General features: G+C 35.8%; 2 protein-coding genes across 6 annotated transcripts; both read left to right on the top strand.

Moving 5' to 3' along the window:
• The first annotated feature begins 134 nt into the window (after positions 1–134).
• Positions 135–14,568, top strand: LOC104597241 (uncharacterized). Of its 3 annotated transcripts, none has more exons than XM_088898611.1 (10): positions 596–720; positions 871–974; positions 4,563–4,726; positions 6,537–6,660; positions 6,746–6,875; positions 8,686–8,747; positions 8,843–13,724; positions 13,806–13,892; positions 14,003–14,107; positions 14,208–14,568. In XM_088898611.1, the coding sequence occupies exons 3-10, from the start codon at positions 4,633–4,635 to the stop codon at positions 14,253–14,255; spliced, it is 5,532 nt and encodes a 1,843-aa protein (XP_088754737.1). In that variant the 5' UTR covers positions 596–720; positions 871–974; positions 4,563–4,632; the 3' UTR covers positions 14,256–14,568. The 3 variants fall into 3 exon arrangements, with proteins under 3 accessions (XP_010256993.1, XP_088754737.1, XP_088754738.1); XM_088898612.1 differs by lacking the exon at positions 871–974 and adding an exon at positions 1,439–1,473 and having other exon boundaries at positions 621–720; XM_010258691.3 differs by lacking the exon at positions 871–974 and having other exon boundaries at positions 135–720.
• A 4,829-nt stretch (positions 14,569–19,397) lies between these two features.
• Positions 19,398–23,655, top strand: LOC104597242 (Pentatricopeptide repeat (PPR) superfamily protein). Of its 3 annotated transcripts, none has more exons than XR_016082412.1 (2): positions 19,398–23,155; positions 23,258–23,655. XR_016082412.1 is itself a non-coding variant. In XM_088897755.1 (2 exons), the coding sequence occupies exon 1, from the start codon at positions 19,596–19,598 to the stop codon at positions 21,660–21,662; it is 2,067 nt and encodes a 688-aa protein (XP_088753881.1). In that variant the 5' UTR covers positions 19,450–19,595; the 3' UTR covers positions 21,663–21,693; positions 22,100–22,224. The 3 variants fall into 3 exon arrangements, 2 of the variants coding, with proteins under 2 accessions (XP_088753881.1, XP_088753880.1); XM_088897755.1 differs by lacking the exon at positions 23,258–23,655 and having other exon boundaries at positions 19,450–21,693; positions 22,100–22,224; XM_088897754.1 differs by lacking the exon at positions 23,258–23,655 and having other exon boundaries at positions 19,450–21,693; positions 21,997–22,132.

Here is a 23,655-nt window from a genome sequence, read left to right as displayed (position 1 = left end):
ACACCGTGTTTCCTCCACTACACACGGCTCAACTTTAGATTTTTCTTTCTTTTCCGATCAGAAAAAAAAAAATTATATATAAAAATGAAAAGAAAAAGTTTAGATCTTGTTTTCCTATTTTGTTGCCGTAATTATTGCTTAATTTGGATTTTCGCTAAAGTCTCTTACAGAAGAAGCTCACTATAGACTAGGAAAGAAGAAAGAAGGGAAAGGAAAATTACAAGGGAGCAATTGCATCATCTAACGCGGCAGTATGCTTGCTCTAGAGGTCGGAGAAGGAGGATTCTGGATTCACGGTTCACCAATCAACAACGCAATTATCAATTTGTTGCTGAATTAAATTTTTATTATTGAATAAGAAAATAAACTCTCACTACCGCTACCTGTCAGACCAGACTGCCACTGTATATTCATTCAAATTCCCGGAACCGACTAAAAATATTCTCCCCCTCCTCTCTCTCTTCCTGATGAAAATTTGTTAGGGGCTTTTAATGGCGGAAATGTAGCGGTGAAATTAGAGTGGAGACTCAGTTTCAGAAACTAGGGTTTGCGATACTTGGACGAAATGCCCATTACAAGGTACCAGATAAGAAACGAGTACAGCTTAGCCGATCCGGAGCTGTACAGAGCTGCCGATAAAGATGATCCCGAAGCGCTACTTGAAGGCGTCGCCATGGCCGGACTCGTCGGCGTCTTGCGTCAGCTTGGAGACCTCGCCGAGTAAGTCAATCTCTCCTCAACTCCGTGCGACTTTCCTTTTTTTGTTGTTGTTGCTCTTCCTCTTTCACCCTTGAAGTGGTTATATTTAACACTATTGAAAGCTTTTTTGTTTGAATTTGGGGGCTGTTTCTTATGTATTTTTTTTTTCAGTTTGAGTGATCGAAATGCCTGCCGAAATTAAATACTTTTGGAATCTTACATTCGTTGACTTGACTTGGTTCCAAATCTTAGATCTGTGAGAATTCGAACCATAGGTAGATGGTCAATTTGTCTTCATTTTCTGCCGTTATCTATCTATAGTTTGCATTTTGGTTTGTGGAAGAATCTAAGAAGATTAGGGTTCCACTTGGTACTTCTATTCAAAGTTCGTGGTGTAGTCCTTAATACTTGGACAATTGAGATGCATTATCAATTTGATCGGCTTCTCCTTTGGTTTAATAACAATTTGAATCTGGATTGTTTGTGAAATGCATGTTCTTGTAAGCTTAGACTACCCTTTACGTAGAATCCAACGAATTGGATGATTTCTATCTTTAAACTGTCTTCTACCAGGGATTGGGACCTTTTGGTCTAGTTGATAGGTTCTCTTGGATTATGGATTCGCACTAGTTTGTACCTTTCTGTTTAAGTCTATGCTGCAACGACTAGTCTCACTGATGATGGATGCCAAATAGAGAATTCTGTAGGTCCTTTAATTTCTATATTCTAACCATTTCAGGTAAATTTGGATGGGTCTCTGGAGAATATCGATTGGTAGGTTCTGGGCTCTGGATGAGTGCCACCTACATGGTAGATGCAGAGAGGAAGGTTTCTTCCAAGATTTTACTGACAAAATATTTTTACTCTGCAATTAGATATAGCATTTCAAAAATTCCTTCTAATCTTTTGGAATGACTTCAAATTCACATACCTATTGATGTACTGTGTTGATATGGTAGGAAAATCTTATTGAATGCTGTTCATCTTTAGATATTAATATTATTTTCTATAGGTATGGAAAATTCATTAAAATAAAAAGGAGAGTACATGATTAAGTAATAAGAAATCACCAAGAGAAGAAGTAAAATAAAAACTCATTAGCCCCTTGCCATCAAAATCAACACTTGAAGAAAGCACTAAAATCATCTGCTAATATTTCTTCACAAAAGAAATCTTCTCTGATTTTCCATCTTCCCACTTCTATCCATAGTTTTCAAGGCGCCAAGGCGAGGCTAGGCAACTGGGGGGTGCCTAGGCGTTGCCTAGGCAATGAATTTTTTTATGTTAAAAAATAAATCCTAGGGTAGTTCCCTAGGTACCATAACCATATTTCTTTAATAATTATTCATGATTTTCATAAAAAAAGTATAAATTTCATATTAAAGTATAGAAAATCAACATATTCATGAGAAGAAAAGGAAGAAGGAAAATAAAATTCAAAAAATATAGGGGCTGAACCCTTATTTTTGTTATAGGAAAAGAAGAAAATAAAAAGTATTGGTAGTAGTAGTAGTAGTAGAAAAGAAGAAGATTTTTAGTTCTTCCTTACTTATTGGTTCAGGTTTTTAAGTCTTTGAGGGTTCAATACAGCATTTAGCAATGTTCGTGTTGATTAAACCCTAATAAATAAGAAAATAAAAAAATGAAATTAGTATATAAACACACAAAATGATTATTTTAGTTTAATAATGTCTATTTTATAATTATAATTTCAAAAAAGAATGAATAAAAACGTATTTTATAGTAGGAAGTAGAAAACTGTTAGGCGATTGGGCGAGGCGAGCCTCAAAGGGCACCTTGTCGCCTAGGCGTCGCCTTGACAACTATGCTTCTATCTAATAAATCTCATCCTTTTTGATTGCCATCCTTTCTCCGATTAAATTAGAAATCATTCTCTAGCAGCAACCCGCAACTACGCCTCTTGAGACTAACTCTAAACCCCTGAACTTAATAATACTTACACCCGACACAAACAACTTATATTGAAGAATTTTTACCCTTCTCTCTCTTCTAAATCCATAAAAGCCTTACTTGCAAATTCTTTACCACCTAAAACTAAAAAGAACAGCCCCAACTTTTTGCCAATTAGTATGTCTTTTCCCAACCGCCACTTCTATGTCCATCTTTCACCATAAAATGTTACTAATAATATTAGGAACAATAATAAAATACCAAGTACAGTATAATAATATAAATTCACCAATATAACCATCTATTCTTAAAAGCAATGACTTAATTTGGTTACGAAGGCATATATAAAACTGCTTATACAATGTAATAGGTCCAAGCAACCAAGAAACTTGAGCTGGGTCTTACATCTGTCAATAAATCTAATATTTTAATTAGTTCTATGTAGAAACATAATGCTTATTTTATACATATAAAACCACTCTCCCTATTTATTTTTATTCTCATTGGTTTTTCTTGTAGAAACATAAACAGAAGATGATATTCATGGTGCTCAATCCCAACCATATGGGATTGGCTACATGAACCCTGTTCCATCATTCCACTCTCTTCAGTGCCATGTTCACTGTTAGCTTATGGGTCCTCAAATCATTTCTTACTATTTCATGGACTGACAACAGAGGAGATGCACTAGAGCTCCTATAATTTGGAGTTTGCATGAAAAGAGAAGCATTAGGGTGTTTATTCACAAGATATAGGAATCCTACATCATAGATGACCATGTGAATGTTAGAGTAGTCAATAGGGTCTAATATTAGAGGAACTTACAGGAGTGTCAGTGGATACAATCATTAGAGGGTGACTATGGGTAGCTAGTTTTTCTTCCACAGATGCCCCCCCCTGTAAGTAGGAGCAATGTAATGGTAAACATTGATGGCTGTTCTTGTATGATTGGTAACCTAGTCTCTTCACATGTGGAGGGTCCATAAAGAGGAAACTGTGATGAGCTCATCCTGACTTTTTTCAGGGCCAATAGGAGAAAAAAATTCCATATGGGCAGAGTTGCTTTCTACTTTCAAGATCCAAAGCTTGACTTTGATTTGGCCTTAGATCCTATCTGTGCAGTGGTGAAAGAATCACAATTAATGGTTGGATCCATTCTTTCACCAAAAGATATCCCTCAGATTTTTAGGCATGTCATTACAGAAGTTGAGTTGTAGGCATTCATAATACCTGGATACCTGTGCAAGGGTGTCTGCCGTGTACTGTCTGATGCTTCAATTTTTAGTGTAAAGTTCATAAATGATGCCATATGCATCTGTATCCTTGCTATACCCAGGTAACAAGGTAGGCATCCAAAGTGAAGAGTTTGTTCCGGTGGAACTCAAGATCAGCCAACTCTTGCTATACCCTGTAGTTTGAAGGCAGATGATGTTCCTAACCCTTTGCTTCTCACATCGTAAATTCTCTTTATTCTGCTGCTGATAATAAACAGTGTTTATTATGATTAAAACCCAAAAACCAAAAAAAAGCCATATGAATATGGCAAATAACCAAACAAGTGCTTACAATACATATTTTAGTAATTATCTGAGATTTATTTTGTTTCCCCTTTATTTGGTCATACTCTCTAAAAGAGTATTAAATTACTAATTTTTTATCATACATCAGGAATTTTATAGGTACTTTGTTAACATATTATCATACCACTTACCAACTTCACCCAAAATAGCACCAAGCAGTCTAGCACTTTTCTATTGCACTCCCCTCTTCACAGGAAACACGGGAAACAATTGATACTTTGTAAATTCCATAGATTGATAAACAGAAATAGTTCTTGTATACTTTGTATTGATCCCTTCTGTTTACGGATAGATATCCATTTGTTCTGAAGGATGCATGTTGATATTTAAAACTATAATAACTCGATTAGATTCTCTCTTTTGATGCTATAGGTTTGCCGCAGAGATATTCCATGACTTACACGAAGAAGTATTGGCTACTGCTGCTAGAGGCCATGGGCTGATGGTTCGTGTTCAACAGCTTGAGGCAGAAGTTCCATCAATTGAGAAAGCATTTCTTTCCCGAACTAGTCATTCACAATTCATCTACAATAGAGGTTATAATAGTCACTTAAGCTTCTTTTCCTTGAATTGGGTATTTGAGATACTGTTTTATTGTCTTTGGAAAAGGACTACATGAGAGGTGCCAGCTTGCCCAATGGATAGTGCCTAGAGTACAAACTTAAAACCTTTCATCGCCTACTTATCCTTTAACCAGCCCACCTGCACAACCCTACCCCCAAATAAATAGTTTTAACATATCTCTATTACCACAAAGATGCATATGTAATTCAACTAATATTTGCATTTTTTTTATTATTTTTGGACTACACAACCGGGGGGGGTAGCCCATCCCCCAACCCAGGTGCAGGCGGGATTCGATCCCAAGTCTCTGCTACAACCAGCAGGAGACCTTACCAACCAGCTAGTTGGTACCTTGCTCAACTAATATTTACATTCAATATACCTTATTCTTACACATTCTTTTGGTTTTCTAGGTTCATTATGTCTTGAGAGCTGAGGTCTCAAGTGTATATACCACATTGAACACAAATTTGTGTCTGAGTCATGCAACATAATACATGAACACTAAGGCACATACATACCATAATTTTCAAGGCACCAAGGTGAGGCTAGGCAACAGGAGGGTGCCTTGCCGCCTAGTCTCTCCTAGGCGATGGATTATAAGTAAAACATATATCCTAGGGTACTTCCCTAGGTTCCATAACCATATTTCCTTAATAATTATCCATAATTTTCATAAGAAAAAGTATAAACTTCATGTTAAAGTATAGAAAATCAACATATTCATGAGAAGAAAAAGAAGAAGGAAAAGAAAATTCAAAAAATATAGGGGCTGAACCCTATTGTTGTTATAGGAAAAGAAGAAAAGAAAAGGTGCTGATTAGACAAAACTTTAAGTTCTTCCTTACTTATTGGTTCAGGTTTTGAAGTCTTTGAGGGTTCAATATAGCATTTAGCAATGTTCGTGTTGATTAAAACCTAACAAATAAGAAAACAATAAAAAGAAATTAGTATATAAACACACAAAATGGATATTTTAGTTTAATAATGTCTATTTTATAATTATAATCTCAAAAATTAAGAATATAAAAATATTTTATAACACAATGTTATAAAATACATGTGCACAGATATGTAATCTAGACCATGCAACAGGGATGAGGAAATAAAACATATGCTCATTTGACTTTCCCTTTAATCCAGTAGACCCAAATGCACATTTATGGAAAGCATTACAGTGGTGTAAGTAGAACTTTCCCTCTGTTTGCTAATATTGTTCACCAGATAATCATACATTTATTGATTAAATGCAACCACACCAACCAAAAGTCCTGGGATCCTTACTGTTACATTATTGAGATATTTAGCTCTCAAAAAAATATTTAGCCCTCAAAGGATGTTTGATAAATTTAATAATGCAGAGCTGTATGGTTTTCTTCACAAACAAATAACTAGAACAAAAGGTCATAATGTATGCAAATGCTGAATAGCTCATTCAGTGATTCAGATGGGTCCGTTGGTCTGCAATTGCTGTGGTCGATTATCTTGCTAAATCAGGAGTCAATTATTTGGGGAGACAAACTGGGCCAGGGGCTCTATTTGTAAATTCTATGAGAAATATTTTGTTTCCCCTTTTGATGCTTTGTAATCTTCATCTTTCTCTCTACCCATTTCTTGGGTAGTTTCTTGGGTTGTTTGAATGAAATGCTGTTATTTGTCCCCCCCCCCCAAAAAAAAAAAGAAAAAAAAAAAAAGGAACCCATGGACAAGTTGATAAAAAAAAAGTCTTGGTTATGTTCCTTACAGAAGTCTTTACTGCATGAGCACTTAATTTTCTTGCAGGTGTTGACTGGCATCCTAATCTTCGAATGGACCAAAATCTGGTTAGTAGGGGAGATTTACCTCGATTTGTAATGGACTCCTACGAAGAATGCCGGGGTCCACCTCGGTTATTCTTGCTGGACAAGTAAGATTATTTGACTATTGTTTCTCTCAAGGGTTATGCTATATCTTCTTTGTAAATTTTATTACGATTATCTATCATTCTACAGGTTTGATATTGCTGGTGCTGGAGCATGTTTAAAGCGATTCTCTGATCCATCATTCTTCAAAGCAGAATTAACCTCTTCTGAGTCCAAAAAAGCAGAAATTCAAAGGGATAAGAGAGCTCGAAAGGTCAAGGTACATTGAAAAGAATAGCATTACATAAGGAATAGTTAACCGTTTTAGACATGTATGTAATGACTTACTGAAGAAGCTGTGTTCTAATACATATGAAGATCTGTATTACCTTTTAATGCACTTCTTCACAGAATAGGGAGGTTTTCTTTATGTGAGTAAACCATGTTGTAAATAAATAGGAGATCGGTTTTTTTTTAGCATGAGAGATCTAGTTTGTACTTGATAAATGGTGGTGGATCCTAAGCATGTGCATTTATGAGTTTCATGTTTACAATTCATGATACAATTTGTATCCTCACTTTATTCTCCTAAAAGGCTAACATAACCAGGTATATGATTATTTGTTTTTTCCTTAGGAATGAACTTAAATGTATAATTTGAGAATAGGCTTCTCCTACAGTTTACAGAAAACTTGTCTTATGATACTGTCATTTAATAAGGGCTTTGCATTTGCTTTTAACTGCTAATGGTGTGGTACAAGAGTACAGGGGCAACAAGATGTGCATGCCCACATGTTCATGTGCATGCGGTTTTGTTAATATCATTGATTGCTCATTGCTTAATTATTGTTGTTTATATTGCTACTATGATAGAATTATCTAAATCATATATTATTATTGTTATTATATTCTTTTTTCTATTATTATTTATTGATGTCATTTAAATAATTCACTTTGTTATATTTTTCCAATGAAAATATTCTTATTTGGCAGGTCTTTACCATCTAGATTTGCTGAGCAGTAAAAAAACCTATATGCCAATGTTAATCTGTATTTGTTTTGCCTCTAATTCCTTACCCATGTAATATTTACCATAAAATTGCCCAAGAAAAATGTTCTAAAAGGGTTTCTAAAAATGCTCTCTCTGGCATTGGAAATTGGCAATCTACCGTCTTATAGTGCACTTTGTACATATATCTTTTCATATTTTCTCATAAAATGCTTTGGCAGTTACTGTTTAAAAAATAAAGAAAGATATTGTTTCTTATTCTTTTTGAGAAAAAAGGTAAGGTTGTATTACCAGTATGCTGCAAAATCAGATTACAGTGTGAGACATGTATGCAATATGTGCAGCCAGAAACTATACATCAAGTCTCAATGGAATTATATAAATCTTCAACAAAAACTTCCAAGGACTAAAGGCTAAATTTGAAAGCCAGGAATTTCTGACAACTTATCTGGCTAGCCATAAAAGGTTGCCGTGATAAAAAACTGATTATGTGGGATTCTGCTGAAAAGATCTTGGGCTGATAACCAGGAATATATAAATGTCATTGCCTGCTGAATCAAACTATCTTTATCCCCACTCTTTTCTTCAAAGATCCTCCTATTTCTTTCCTTCCACACCACCCAACAAACTGATTGGGGAATTGTATTCCACAAATAATTTCCTTTCTGATTTAATCCTGGCAACTTCCAGGACTGCAATAGCTCCCACAAACTCCTCAGATGACACCAGCTAACATTCAACAGCCCACAAAAATTATTAAATAAGCAACTGGTTACTTTGCAATGTACAAGAAGATGATCAATTGATTCTTCTTCCCGTCCACACATAACACAAACCAGAGAATCCAGCAACAACCCCTCCTCTCAACTGAATCTTCAAAAGGCAATTACCTTTTACAGCTGACCACATGAAGACAGTGATCTTAGATGGGGTGTGTGAAAGGGAAACCCCGAGAGAGGGAAGGAGCTGAGTTATCATAAAGTGATTTGACAGTAACATAAAGTGATATTATTTCTTATTGTTGATAGTAACATTTGGAATTTTATTAAAAAAAATTACTGATTTCTTCCCTCAATGACAGAAAAAAGGATCACGCTGGAGGAATGGAGAGACCCCAGAGGCTCTCCCAGTACCCCATACCAAGTAGGACCTCTGTTTCTCTTTTAGTCAAAGTATTAGATTAAAATTGGTAAGTTTTGAAATGTTAATTGGTGATTAATGGCATTGTATTGGTGCAGATTGCATCAATTACTTTTGGAGGAGCGTAGACAGACTGAAAATAATGCTCCTGGACATCGTGCAAAGTTGAAGAAGAGGCAGTCAAACCAATTTCCTTTTGGTTCAACAACCGGGAAAAGTTACATGGAGAAATTTGTGGAGATGCATTCACCTGAGTGCAAAATTGTCTGTGAAAGTTCTTTAACTTACACTAACCTGCAGATGGCATCAAAAGAGACTAGTGAGTTGGTTCCTGAAATACATGAAATTGGTACTGCAGATCCTCCTTACAAATTATTGCAAGGAAAGAGAAGCTTGGTTATGTCTCATATTAAACAAGAAAAAGAGCTAGAACCATCCATGAAGGAGTTGCATGAGGATGCTGTTGAGAGAGGAATCTTGAAGAAGCTGCCTGAACCAATTACCTACACTGAGATAGAGAAAATTCCATACACCTTTTATAAACCTCAAGATCAAAAGGAATCATCAGAGAATGAAAAAGAACCTGTGGTTGATATGGGAAGAAAATTAGAAGCCATTGGTGATGGATATCGATCTGATGACATTCTGTACACCTTTTATAAACCTCAAGATCATAAGGAATCATCAGAGAATGAAAAGGAACATGTGGTTGATATGGGAGAAAAATTAGAAGCGAATGGTGATGGATATCGATCTGATGACATCACCAGTGAGGTGGATAATTATATGGATGCCCTTGCTACCATGGAATCAGAAATGGAAACTGATACTGAGAGTAAAACTAAGAAGGAGAGAGGCATTTTCAGCATTGAAAGGCAGGGAATAGATTCTGATACTAATGAGGAACAACTAGAGCTCCAAAATCAGTTTCTGGACTCCCATTCTGTTGGAGAATCCAGTTCTTCAGATAATGGGAAAACTTCATTCAGAAAGGGAAGATCAAGCTTTTCCAATTTAGATACTTTAAGCACTTCTGCTAACAATGCTCCATCAGATGGCGATGTGGCAGCCAAAGTGTATCCATCTATTGATACCTGCCTGGGTGAACGTGCAGATGTGTCTTCCAAAATGTTCTCTGTTGATGGGGATAGTTTAGCAATTGAATCCTCAGAAAATGTGATCCGCAATGGTTCTTGCAATGAAGTATCTGAGGTCCCAAGTTACAAATCTGAGTTCAGTCAAAGATCTAGTTCCTCTGTCACAGATCAGTCCCAATTAAGCATCAATTTGGGTGAACTTCATTTGCAGCAGCCAGAATTGGATGAGATCTCCTATGACTCTCTAAAAGCTGGTACTAAGGGCTCATCTATTGATACATTCCTGGCTGGACTTGCAGATGTATCTTCTAAAAAGCATGGGAATGATTTAGAAATTAAATCCTCAGAAAACATGATCCTTAATGGTTCTTGCAATGAATTATCAGATGTCCCAAGTTACAAACCTGAGTTCGGTCAAGCATCTAGTTCCTCTGTCACAGATTCAGCTTCTATTTCGTCCCATTTAAGCATCAATTTGACTGAGCTTCATTTGCAGGGACCAGAATCAGACGAGATCTCCTCCGACTGTCTGAAAGCTGGTACCAAGGGTTCATCTTCAACTATTGAAGATGACAGGAAAAATTCAATTATGGATTTATCTTGTCCAACAAATGTCTCAGATCTCTCTTCCGAGGTGAGAGATAGTTTTCTTCATTTGGGGTCTGCCAAAGGCGAGCCTGTGGAGGAACTTGATGGTGTGAAAAATGATTTTCTCCATTCAGTGTCTGACAAAAAACAACTTATGGAAGAATTGGATGGTGGGGCCCTTGGTAGATCTCCAGCTGCTTCACTGAATCTGTCTTACATTTCAAACCTGGCTCCTGAAAGGGAAGACAATGGCACTTCTTTTGAAGAAGTGCATCCTACAGGGTATCCTGAAGATGGTTCCACTGAGAACCTTGATTCACAAAATTCTGTTATTTTGCCTACAGAAGAACAGGTCCATGACTTGGTAGGACATGACTTGGAAGCTAATATAGATACTGTACAACCTGAATATTTACCTTGTACCACCTGTGATGATCTAGAAGACGTTAATCCTGAAAGTAAGGTTGTGGAAACAGATACTGTTGTTCTATTAACAGGAAAAAACTCAAGATATTGTGAAGACAGTTCTGCTGGAAGCTCTGATTCACCATATGCAGTTTTGCCTACAGAAGAACATTTTGAAGGCTTGTCGGGAGGAGATGTAGAAGCTTCTGCATGTTCAGCACCACTTGAGCATGCTTGTACTACACTTGAACATTTACCTGCTTCTATTGCTGCAGGTTCTGTGGAAATTGCAGAGTCTGATGTGGATAGAGTTACCTTGTCAACAGCAGTGAACTCAGAATACTTGAAACCAGAATTGTATATTCTGAGTGATGCAGAGTCTGATATTCCAAGAATTGGTCATTTTGTTGAAGATGATGTTCTAGAAAGGAAAATTAAGGTTCCACCACTGGAATTGGTTCAGGAAGCTGATGGCAAAGACCATTCTGAAGTGAAAATGAATTCCAACAATCTTGAAGAACAGCCTAGTACATGTGATATCATGTTGAAAGATGAAGCTAGACTTGATGTTCCAGGAAGTACAGATTGGGTTCCATCAGTTGAATCAGATCAGGAAAAATATGGCAATGAGCATTCTTATGTGAAAACATCTTCCAACAATCTGGAATTACTATCCGATACATCTGATATTAGGATAAAAGATGAACCAAGAAGTGGTATGGTCCATTTGAGTCCCTGTGATTCAATGGGAATCTCTGCTCTTTGTCTTGGAATTCCATCCATATGTGACGTGCCTAGTTCTCCAAAGCCAGCATTGAATGAAACTCATTTAGATGATTTAACAACTGAAACAGTTCATGCGGAAACTGATGGTTATGATGATGCTGATAAAGATGATGCAGTAAGTGAAGCTGTTCATGCAGACATTAATGATTATGATGATGATGATGTGCACCCAAATCTGATAGGTTCTCCTTCCAGTAACCAGATAAAGTTGCAAGAAGAATATATTTGCAATGGGAATTCAGAACAATCCGAATTGGAAGTAACTGAGGCCTGTGGTACAAAACATATTTTAGAACCAGATGATCAAAAGGAAGTGAATCAACTAGAAATTATCACCGAGGATTTGAAGTTTGAACACTGTAGAATGGAGTTTCATGATACTTACAGTTCTGAATTAACTGCCAGTGCTCATGATTCATTGAAGTCGAATAATCTTTCTTCCACTTCGGAATCACTTGATGTTCATGATCATGCACTGCTGGTTGAACATGCCACAAGCAATTTGTATCTCAATGATGGCCTCTGTGCTCCCACACCTTCCAACAAAACCAATCAAGAATGTGAACCAAAACCAACCAACCAGAGAAATCTTTCTGAAAGTGCAGAAGATGTTATCCCTTCATCTACTAGTTTGCTTCCAGAGGGGGGAATTCCTTCAGAACAAGTATTGGAATTACAAGTTGATAAACCCAGTATAGACTCTTCGCATGATGGAGAGAATTCCAGATCATCTTATCTTCAGTGTGAACAAACACAATCTCCAAATCATATTGATTACAATGGCTGCTTTACTGTTCCATCTGAGTCCTCTTCTGTGGATTCTTTCAATCAATATACTGAGCCGGTACTCTCACCGCAACCTACTACTCAAAATTTTAATATGTCTAAGCAAGCCATGGACCCATTGGATTCAATACTTCCTAGCTTTGGCATGTTTGTTGAAGCAACCCATCAAAAATTGTTGCAACAACATCCAAGTGGACCAGCAATGGATTTTCCAGTTCCAGATCCGAATGCACTACAATCCAAGTTGGAGATGCCACCATTACCACCTCTTCCTCCTATACAGTGGAGGATGGGTAAATATCGAAATAGCCCCCTAACTTTGGAGGGAGCAATGATACAATCTAGTTTCAACCCATTCTTGACACCTATAGCAGCCACATCTGAAGAGCAGGCTAATGAGGGTTTCCCAACACTTAGGGAGGGGTTAACACTGCCTTCCAACCCTTTCTTATCATCTCCAGTGAATGAAGATGAGAAACCTCAACATGGTGATGAAATGTCTGGAGGAGAAATAGTACAGTCTAGTCTGAATCCATTCTCATCACAACTAGTGACTGTAGATGATGAAAATAGTAAACATGGTTTCCAAACCTTTGAACAGAAAATGTCAAATCTTAACCCATTCTTACCATTACCATCCCCAGATGATGAGAAGCCACAACATAGTCTTGCTTTAGGGGGAGAACTTGGGCAGCCTAGTTTGAACCCATTCACCTCACCATCACCCATCGAAGATGTGAATTCTGGACATGCTTGTATCTCTTTACAGGGGGAACCAACGGAGCCCCTGAAGCTGCTGGTAGCAAAACAAAATATAGAAGATGAGATGCCTCAACAAAGTTCTCTGTCTCCAGGGAGAGCATCACTGCATCTAGATTCATCTGTACTGCCAGTGACCATACCAGATGAGAAGCCTCAGCATGGTTCATTTAGTTTGGAGGGAGAAATGACATGGCCAGTGAGCACATCCACACAGCTCCCGAAAGTAGGGGATGGGAAGGTAAATGGAAAACTAATGGAGCCCCTGAACTTATCAGCAGCAAAACCAAATATAGAAGATGAGATGCTTCAACAAAATTCCCTGTCTCCAGGGCGAGGAGCATCACAAAATCTGGATTCATCTGTACTGCCAATGGCTTCAGATGTGGAGAAGCTCCATAATGGTTCATTTAGTTCAGAGGGAGAGATGATGTGGCCAATGAGCACATCTGCACAACTCCCTAATTTAGAAGATTGGAGGATAAATGGAAAGCCTTGGAGACAACCTCGGCCTAGAAACCCTCTCATTGAAGCTGTTGCCTCTCATGACAAAAGCATGGTAATAATGGTTATAGATGGTGTATCCTTTCTGAGTCATATCCACATGACATTGAAACTTAAACTTCTGTTGGTTTTGCAGTTAAGAAAGGTGACAGAACGGGTTCGGTCTCTGATTGAACCAAAGAAGGATGAAAGAGATTCATTACTAGAACAGATAAGGACTAAGGTTGGATGTTTGTAACCGTTTCTTTTTCTTTTGCATTTTTCACTGATTTCATGTTTGTCTTCTATGAAACTGTCTTCAGCTCTTATCATGAGAATGTTATTTTGTTTCAGTCATTTAACCTAAAGCCTGCAGTCACAACAAAACCCAGCATTCAGGGTCCCAAAACCAATTTGAACGTTGCTGCCATTTTGGAGAAAGCAAATGCAATTCGCCAGGTTGGTTTCTGTTTAGTGGATGTTAGCCCCTTCAAATTTTTTCTGTTGTTTTTACTTTTAAGATTGTAGATGGTGTTGAGACCATTGTTGGTTGACACAGGCATTAGCTGGGAGTGATGAAGATGATGATGATTGGAGTGATTCTTGAAAACCATTCGTTTTCTGGGAACATTGAAACTGCCATGGTACTTATCAATAGCCCATCATCAAGCTCTCCCTCCGAATTAGAGGATGGAAGGGACCAGGTGTATCCATGTGTAATATAATTTTTTTTTTCTCGTCTTTGAAAATGTATTCAATAGTTGAGGTTGTATTTTACCCACAAAAAGATCTGTGGGATCAAATGATGTATTCGTATGAACTCCGAGTCTCAGCGTGTAAGCGCTATTTCAACGTCCATACATAGTACATAGCTATCCAAAGCTTGTTAATTGTTATCAGTGGCATTCTTTTGCATCCAAGCATTGGAGTCGGACTCTCTCTTTGGCGTTTTGTTTACGGTTTATACAAATATACCAATATACCACCATTATTAACCAGACATGTTGCGTTAGCTGAAACCTGAAGATGCGCGTTCTTGCCCTAGTTATTCTTATTTTTCTTGTTTGGATACTTTGATATTTCTTTTGGTTTAGGCTTATTCTCTATTCTTGACATCCCAGGCTGCTGTGCTTAGTTCAAACGAAGGATCAAAATTTCGTTACATATCGGTCCATATTGGCTGATATGTATCGTATCGGAGCCTTTCTGATACGCCTCTACAGGGAGTGTTTCGGGCTGGCAAATGGTTTAGAGGGTAGACCGGCCTTAAAATGGCCCTTCTGAACCAGTTTTGAAGAAAAAAATAAACACTTAAAAACAGTACCGATACATGCCAATATGCCCTACCGGTGTATCACCCTGAATCAATATTTTGAACCTTGGTTCAAATTGGTTTTGATGAAATGTATTTGAGCAGAAAAAAAGATGATAGTCCTCATTGGATAGAATGCTTTCAAGCGCATTATTATTCTGTGAATGTTACCCTCCGGGCCATGGTTTTTGAACCTTAGTTGACCTGGATGGTTGGACCGTTTGGTTCAGAAACCAGTCAGGCAACTGGTTTTGTTTCACCCCTGAACCTTCTTTTTTTTTTTGTCCAAAAACTGTTGACTTGGTAAATGATCCACTGATCCGGGCAGTGGAGCTGTTGATTCAGACAATGGTTTTTGGTTTTTGTTTTTTTATTTTTTAAATTGCAACTGACTGATTATTTGGACCAGACAATTGAACTGCTGAATCAGAAACCGGTGGCCAATGGGTTTTAAAACATTGCTCTGGACTTGGAGTACTGTTTGTATGATTTATCAGGCAATGCTAACCTTTGAGAGAAGTTATTTATCTATTTTCTCTATTTTTTGTATTTTTTATCTTTTTTTGTTTTAAAAATATAAAACAGTAATAATTGCTTATCTTGATTAGATTAATAAAGTTGCACACTATTAGAAAGCTTTGTGTTTTCCAAGGCCTCTTATTTTAATGCATGTTATTATTATATTTAAAAGAGAGAGAGAGAGAGAGAGAGAGAGAAAATAGTAATAATATAAATTAAGGTTTTTAAAATTGAACCGGACAACGAACCGGCCAGAGGTCCGGTTTCCGGGTCGAATGGTCCAACTATTTGAATCAAACGGACAGCCCGTTTTGACAACAAAATAAAAAAATGGCCAAAACTGTTGGACTGTTCAGACAGTTTGACTGCCTAGGTCAGCAGTTTGCTGATCAAATCAACAGTTTTTGGCAAAATAACGGTTTTGGGGCAAAACGGAATTGGTCACCTAACCGGCTCCCGATTTTTCTGGTCCGGTCCAGTTTTGAAAACCATGATATAAATCAAATAATATAAATAGATTGAGGTTAAACAATCAAAAAATTATTAATTTAAAAATACACTAAACTTTCACTACAAAAATAAATATTAACAAAACTTAGTAAATGTTAAAAATGTGTTTCAATTCCACTTAAAAATCCAACTTAATAAACAATAATAAAAATAAGAAATTTAAATAGATAACTTAATTGATAGTTTTAATACTACTATTAGATAACTTATGAGTTGAGACCTTAATAAACACCAATAAAAAATATTAATTGATAGTTTTAAAATACCAACAATTAATTAAAAATCCGAAAAAGTTTGAAAAACCTAAACATAATTAAAATACTAAAAATAATTAAAAAATATTAAAAATTAACAATATTTTATATTAATAAGGGTATTTACTAAAAATAATAAAAAAGTACAATTAATAGTATTTTGTTATTAAAAATACCAAAAATTATTAAAAAAATACCCAAGCAGAAATTATTGAAAAATATTGAAAATTAGTTGTATTTTTATTAACTATGGTATTTATTTAGTTATTTAATTTATTTTTACTGAAAGCACATGCAAATTAATTTTGTAGTGACTAATATGCAAAAATAAATGATGAAAATATTGAAATGTATTGAAAAGTACTCATATGCAAAAATTACTAAATAATAATGAAAAAACACCAAAAATGAATTAAAAATCTGAAAATTCTGAAAAAACTAAAGCTTAAGTAAAATACTAAAAATACTTACAAAATTAAATTAATTGTATTTTATTGCAAAAAATATTGAATAGTAATGAAAAAATAATGTATTTTAATTATTAATAGTAATATAATTAACGATAATTATTTTTAAATTGTTATCAACAGTAATTATAATTTAAGCTATAAATAGTAGAAAATTACATTTAGTTACCAAAAAGTTATATTTAATTACCAGAAAATTACATTTAATTTGTTTTAGCTAAGAAATTAGCAATATTTCTTAAAATATGATAACTCGATTAGATCTATAAATTTGCAGGCTTAAGCAACTATTTTCTTTTGAATCAGATCTAACTGAGGCATGCCCATACGTTATCAAGGATAATCAGATATGAAGTCTAATTGGGTATCAAACTTTTGGAGTCCAATGATGGCTTTAGCGGATAGGGCCCAATCTAAACAACCCCTAATAAACTCAACTTTGAACTTATATGCATATATGGTAAATATTATTATATAATATTTAAATAACAAATTTTATATTAATATATATATAAATGTTATATATTTTTTTATACTAGACTAAAATTAAATAAAAATTTTAGTTTGTAAAAAATCATAGTTTTATAATTAACACGGGCCTCTTTATCAACAAAAAATGTGCAAGCCCGAGCCCAAGCTCAGCCCGACCATTGGGCCTAGATCTTGAGCCCGAGCCCGAAACCCAATCTGTACACAAAATGTCTTATTTTCACTATACTTTTATAAACTAATATTATATTAATTTAATAAATTAATAAACTAATTTATATTTCCTAATAGTAAATTGATATTTATTAATAATTTAAAAAGCATATATAAATATTTATTTATTTATTATATATAACATAAGTACTTTTTATATATGTAATAGTATTGCCCGGGCATATTTGAGAAAGCCCGAGCTCGAGCCCACGAGCCTAAAATTTTTTCCAATCTTGAAAAATAATGGGTCAGGTCGGGCTAGGCTAGGCCGTCAGGCTACTTGGTCCAAAAATAGGTCTAATTGTATATATAAACAATTGTATACATCAAAAATCATATGAAATAAAAATTTAAACATCTTTTTCATTTTTTTTCAAATGGACCTCTCATAGCTTGATCTGATCCGTGGCCTAACTTGGCCAAAGGCTCAGCCCAGCATAACTCGATTTACACCTCTACCTGAACCTGCCCAATACTAGGGGTAGGGCAAGGAAATTCGAGGATTCCCCATCCTTGATGTGGAGTGGGGTGCCTTGCCCCTAAACTCACCCGACATTGAGGAGTGGTTGCCTTGCCTTGAACCCGCTTGACACTGCACACTGGGGACGGAGTAGAGTTTCTTGACTATGGGGCAGGGACAGGGATGGAGTGCCCTGCCCTGAACCCACCCCGTTGTCATTCCTATATAATTGTTAATTATTAGTGAAACTAATAAAAATATTAGCTTTTGTAACTATTTTTATTTATTTAAAGTTAATCAAAATTTCATTTAAAAATAATAAAAATAATAACTATTATTAAAATTACTATAAATTATTAACAAAACTAATTTTATTAAAAAATATTTGTTCATATTAAATTAAGAATAATATATTCTGTAAATCAACATGAAATAAAAATACAATTATTAAAATTTTAGATATTAAGAATAACTTTGAATGCTTTTAATTAATTATCAACAAATTTTGATTATTAATTTAATATTAATTAATAGTAGTATAAGGATAAAAACCCAACTACCCAACCCATCCAGAAGATTCCGACAGGTTCTGTGCACATTAAATAATTTTTATAATATTTAAGAATTTCAGAAATAATTACAGGCAAGAAATTGCTCAATTATGTTTTTATGGGTAAACAGGTTGACTACACTAGATAGCCAAAATTCTAACTCCTTGGGGCTGCGAACGGATCAGTTTGGACTTCGAACAAACCTACAACCTCCCAACCCCAATGATAGCAGGATTTGATAGAGGAAATCCGATTTGGTTCCCAAGACTAAGTCCAGATCTGCTCACTCTTCATACCGACCTCACAGGCACATCATATCATGTATCGGAACAACATCTCTCCCATACTTATTATTATTCATGGAAGGAAATTTGTCAAAAACTCATCATGAGTTTTCAGCATTTCTCTTAAACTCACCACAACTTTTCAAAATGTCTAAAACTCACTATATCACTAACTTGACATTAAAGAGGCTAACATCTGCTATTATATTACCATTTTAACCTTCATAGAAAATATATAAAATATATACATATATTTTAATACTTAGATATGAAAAAAGGAAAAACTTCAAAAAATATTTTCAAATATAAAATACATAAAAACATAGAAATTGGAAAAAATATAAAAAATTATAAAAATTGCACACAAAATAAACAATTATTTTCAAATTATAGAAACTATAGAAATTGAAAAACAAAATTAGAAAATAAAAATTATAGAAAAAACACCAAAAGTTATAGAAAAACACAGAAATCACAAATAAATAAAAAAGTACAAAATATTTTATAGATTGTAGAAAATAGAAAATGTAAAAAAAATAGAAATTATAACAAAACACTAAAATGTAAAAAGAAAAGAAAGTGAAAAGTGAAAAGACCATTTTCCTCTAACTCACCATTCAAGGGTGATTTTGTCATAAAAATTGTTATTTATGCTGATATAGACACCTCCGTTAAGAAACAAGGTGAGTTTTGAAAAATAAAATGCTTCCGGATGTGTATGTGAGATCGGTGTAAGGTGCGCTCTGGGAGGAGCAGGTCCTAATTCCAACGAATGACACTGTCATTCGCCTAGTAAGAAGGAAAGTTCAGTATAGTAGATGGTTCCTTCTTTCTTGTATGATCCATTTTTCTCGTATTCATTTTTGAAATATTTGGCGGGAGAAGGGTATGACCTTCCTCACCAATCCAACTACATCATCATTTTCGAAGACTTTAGAGATCAAAAGACGCCTCCTCCAAGGATGCAACAACTTCAAAGAGCTCAAGCATGTCCATGCTCGGCTTCTTCGATTCGGCCTCGATCAGGACAATTATCTTGTCAACATGATCTTGAAATCGTGCTTAGAATCTGGAGAGACGCAGCACGCCCGACTCGTTTTCTCTCAAACCAGAGAACCAAATATCTTCTTGTGGAATACAATGATCCGTGGCTTCGTATCCAATGATTGTCTTTACGACGCAATCAAATTTTACGGCCTTATGCGAAGAGAGGGCTTGTTCCCCAATAATTTCACTTTCCCTTTTGTTCTCAAGGCGTGTGCCAGGCTCTCCGATCTTGAATTGGGGATCAAGATCCACACACACGTACTGAAAGCGGGATTTGACTACGATGTGTATGTCAAGACTAGCTTAGTATGTTTGTATGCGAAATGTGGGTGCGTGGGAAATGCCCATAAAGTATTTGATGAGATGCCAGACAAAAATGTTGTTTCTTGGACTGCAATCATTAGTGGGTATATAGATTTTGGAAATTTTGGGGAAGCAGTTGTAATGTTTCAGAAGCTTTTGGAGATGGGTCTTAAGCCGGATAGCTTTACCCTTGTTAGGGTCCTGTCTGCATGTTCTCAACTAGGGGATGTAAAAAATGGAGAATGGATACACAGATACATAAGAGAGATGGGGATGGATCGTAATGTCTTTGTGGCTACGTCTTTGGTGGATATGTATACAAAGTGTGGAAGCATGGAGAAAGCCCGCAGTGTCTTTGATGGAATGCATGAGAAAGATACGGTTTCTTGGAGTGCCATGATTGCAGGGTATGCAATGAATGGAGTCCCTAAAGAGGCTGTGGAACTTTTCTTCCAGATGCAGAGAGAAAATGTAAAACCTGATTGTTTTACCATGGTTGGGATTCTTTCTGCTTGTGCACAATTAGGAGCTTTCGAATTAGGGGACTGGGTGAGTGGTTTGATTGGTAAAAATGAGTATCTCAATAATTTTGTCCTAGGTACTGCATTGATTGACATGTATGCAAAATGTGGGAGAATGAGTAGGGCATGGTGGATCTTTGAAGAAATGAAGGAAAGAGATGTAGTGGTTTGGAATGCAATTATCTCTGGGCTCTCCATGAATGGGCATGTGAAAGCTGCATTTGGGCTTTTTGGTCAGATGGAAAAATTGGGAATTCAACCCGATGGGAACACTTTCATTGGTCTTCTTTGTGGTTGCACTCATGCTGGTCTAGTTGAAGACGGTCGCCAATATTTTGTTAGCATGAGTCGCATCTACTCCTTAACTCCTAGGATTGAACATTATGGATGTATTGTTGACCTTCTTGGTCGTGCCGGGTTTTTAGATGAGGCTCACCAATTGATTAAAGACATGCCAATTCAGGCCAATGCTGTTGTTTGGGGGGCCTTGTTGGGTGGATGCAGGATACATCGGGACACTCAGTTGGCTGAACATGTATTAAAACGCCTCATCGAGTTAGAACCATGTAATTCAGGAAACTACGTCCTGTTATCAAATATCTATTCCACAAGTGGTAGGTGGAATGATGCGGCAAACCTCAGGTTTCTGATGAACGAGAAGGGTATTCAAAAGACACCAGGATGTAGTTGGATTGAGATCAGTGGGGTTGTTCATGAGTTTCGTGTAGGAGACCGATCCCATGCCTTGTCAGAGAAGATATATTTGAAGCTTGATGAATTAGCTAAGAAATTGAAGGAAGTGGGCTACATGCCTACCACTGAGTTTGTGTTATTTGATATAGAAGAAGAGGAGAAGGAGCACTCCCTTGGCTGTCACAGTGAGAAATTGGCTATTGGATTTGGTTTGATCAGTACAGAGTCAAGAGATGTGATTCGAGTTGTGAAAAATCTCCGAGTCTGTGGTGATTGTCATACGGCCATAAAACTAATATCTAAGATAACAGATCGAGAGATAATTGTCAGGGATAATAATCGATTCCATTATTTCCAAAAAGGATCATGCTCATGCAGAGACTATTGGTGAATCTATACTAGTAAAAGTATGAAACCATCAGGTTCTCTCTCTCTCTCTCTCTATAATTTCACTATTTGCATTTTTTTTTTGGGGGGGGTCCTTATGAATTATGATACACAGACTTTTTTCTTCCAATTCTACACTGTCAGCTTTTGGATATTTTAAGTAAATCAAATGATTAATAGGGACATAATGGTCTATACGAGCCATTCTTTTTAATTTCATATATTTAACCTGTTCAATTTTGTAGACTTTTTATGACTAAAATAGCTCTATAATCCTGCAGTCTGATTTTTATTTTTTTTATTCTAATGATCTGCAGTCTGATTTTCTTATATTTCAGGGCATTCTTCTTTTAATAGTAAACAAAAAGAAAAGGATTTATAGTAAAACTAGAATAAGGATCCTGAGAAACACATAAAAACTTCTCTACTATAATCCTTCAGGAATTCAAATTACTAGTTTTAGTGGAACCCTACCTAAAGATTCAGTTTGGAATCTATTCTACCTACAAGAAGCTGAGGAAGAACTAGAAGGAACTAGGAAGACAATGAAGAATAATCCCAAGAAGTCATGATTTTCTGTTGGGACTCCAGGTCAGTTTTTCCTTTATTTTTCTTTTAAAAATAGAAGAACTATAATTACTAGAAATGTTCTGCTTATTTTGTGATGTCCCCAAGATTTATCTTTAGAATTTGTCTGTTTGTCTCTGTTACACTCTTCTGTTAATTCTTGCGGTAATTACTAGATCTAGAGAGTGTTGGCCCCTGAGGATATTATAAGTGAAGTATATCAACTGTTCTTGTATGGCTCATGACACTTTATGAGTGTTGGCCCCAACTCTCTCTCTCTCTCTCTCTCTCATGTAGTGCACACTCACTCTTCACATGCCTAGAATCTCTCTCTTAAGTGCATTTAGAATATATCAATTTCTACGGTGTTTTCTATGTCTACCTATCAGACTAGGAAAGATGTTACACTACACTGAACTTCTCAAGACCATTAAATGGCTACATCTTAGGGTATACTCTACCTTCACAATTGATAAGGTGGTTGAAGTGACAAAGTTGAAGGCAATTATGGAATGCCATTTTGAACTGTTTATTATGGCACAATATGCGTTTGTTCAAGCACATGACATGTCTGTTCAACACTAAGATACCATTTCTTTAACTATATTTTTATGAATAGCTCTATCCTAACAACTACATGCATGCATGCAAGTTAAATCAATTATATTTGAAGGCAAGCTCTGAAGGAAATCTTGGACTATCAGGTATTGTGGTTGAAGTGACAAAGTTGAAGGCAATTATGGAATGCCATTTTGAACTGTTTATTATGGCACAATATGCGTTCGTTTAAGCACATGATATGTCTGTTCAACACTAAGATACCATTTCTTTTAACTATATTTTTATGAATAGCTCTATCCTAACAACTACATTTATGCATGCAAGTTAAATCAATGAAGGCAAGCTCTAAAGGAAATCTTGGACTATCAGGTATTAGAAATATTTTATAAAATTCTAATGGGATCATACTTTGGGTGGCCTTTTGGCAATGTGGATTTTCCAAAAGCTCAAGTTTTTGCCCTTCTTTTGCAGTCCCAAATCACTAAACAGGCAAATGTTTCATCTCTTGTCATGATAAAATTCACAGCCTTTGCAGATGGGAAGTAATTGGGCAAAATTGTTGTGCAAATGTATTGGAGTGTTTTGATTTGATGGGTGTAAAAGAATTTGAATTTTTTGTGGTTTGGTTTTCTGAGGGTGGGGTGGTTAGGTGGCAGGTCTGGGAATTTAGGGCTTGAACATTAATCCTATTTGTTTTTAGTTCCGTTATGCTATGGTCAGGTTTGGGGTTTTATATGATTAGGCTTTTGAATTATGGTATTTGGAGGGTGAAAGGCGAGGATGGGTTTGTTGTTCTGTTCTTTGTAATTCTCTCTTCTCTTGCTTAATAAATTTTCTTTTTTATTTACTACCCAAAAAATAAAATAAAA

This window comes from Nelumbo nucifera, chromosome 2 (genome assembly GCF_055504915.1).
Source record: "Nelumbo nucifera cultivar China Antique chromosome 2, China Antique-T2T, whole genome shotgun sequence".
NCBI classification, from domain to species: Eukaryota; Viridiplantae; Streptophyta; class Magnoliopsida; order Proteales; family Nelumbonaceae; genus Nelumbo; species Nelumbo nucifera.
This window is presented reverse-complemented; position numbering and strand designations above follow the sequence as displayed.

What these genes read in the sequence shown, in the direction of transcription:
- LOC104597241 (XM_010258691.3), top strand. Translation starts at nt 566, where the DNA reads ATGCCCATTACAAGGTACCAGATAAGAAACGAGTACAGCTTAGCCGAT. An exon ending in CCTCTCATGACAAAAGCATG is followed by an intron (nt 13,725 to 13,805) that starts GTAATAATGGTT and finishes TTGGTTTTGCAG; the next exon opens with TTAAGAAAGGTGACAGAACG. An exon ending in TAGAACAGATAAGGACTAAG is followed by an intron (nt 13,893 to 14,002) that starts GTTGGATGTTTG and finishes ATTTTGTTTCAG; the next exon opens with TCATTTAACCTAAAGCCTGC.
- LOC104597242 (XM_088897755.1), top strand. Translation starts at nt 19,596, where the DNA reads ATGACCTTCCTCACCAATCCAACTACATCATCATTTTCGAAGACTTTA.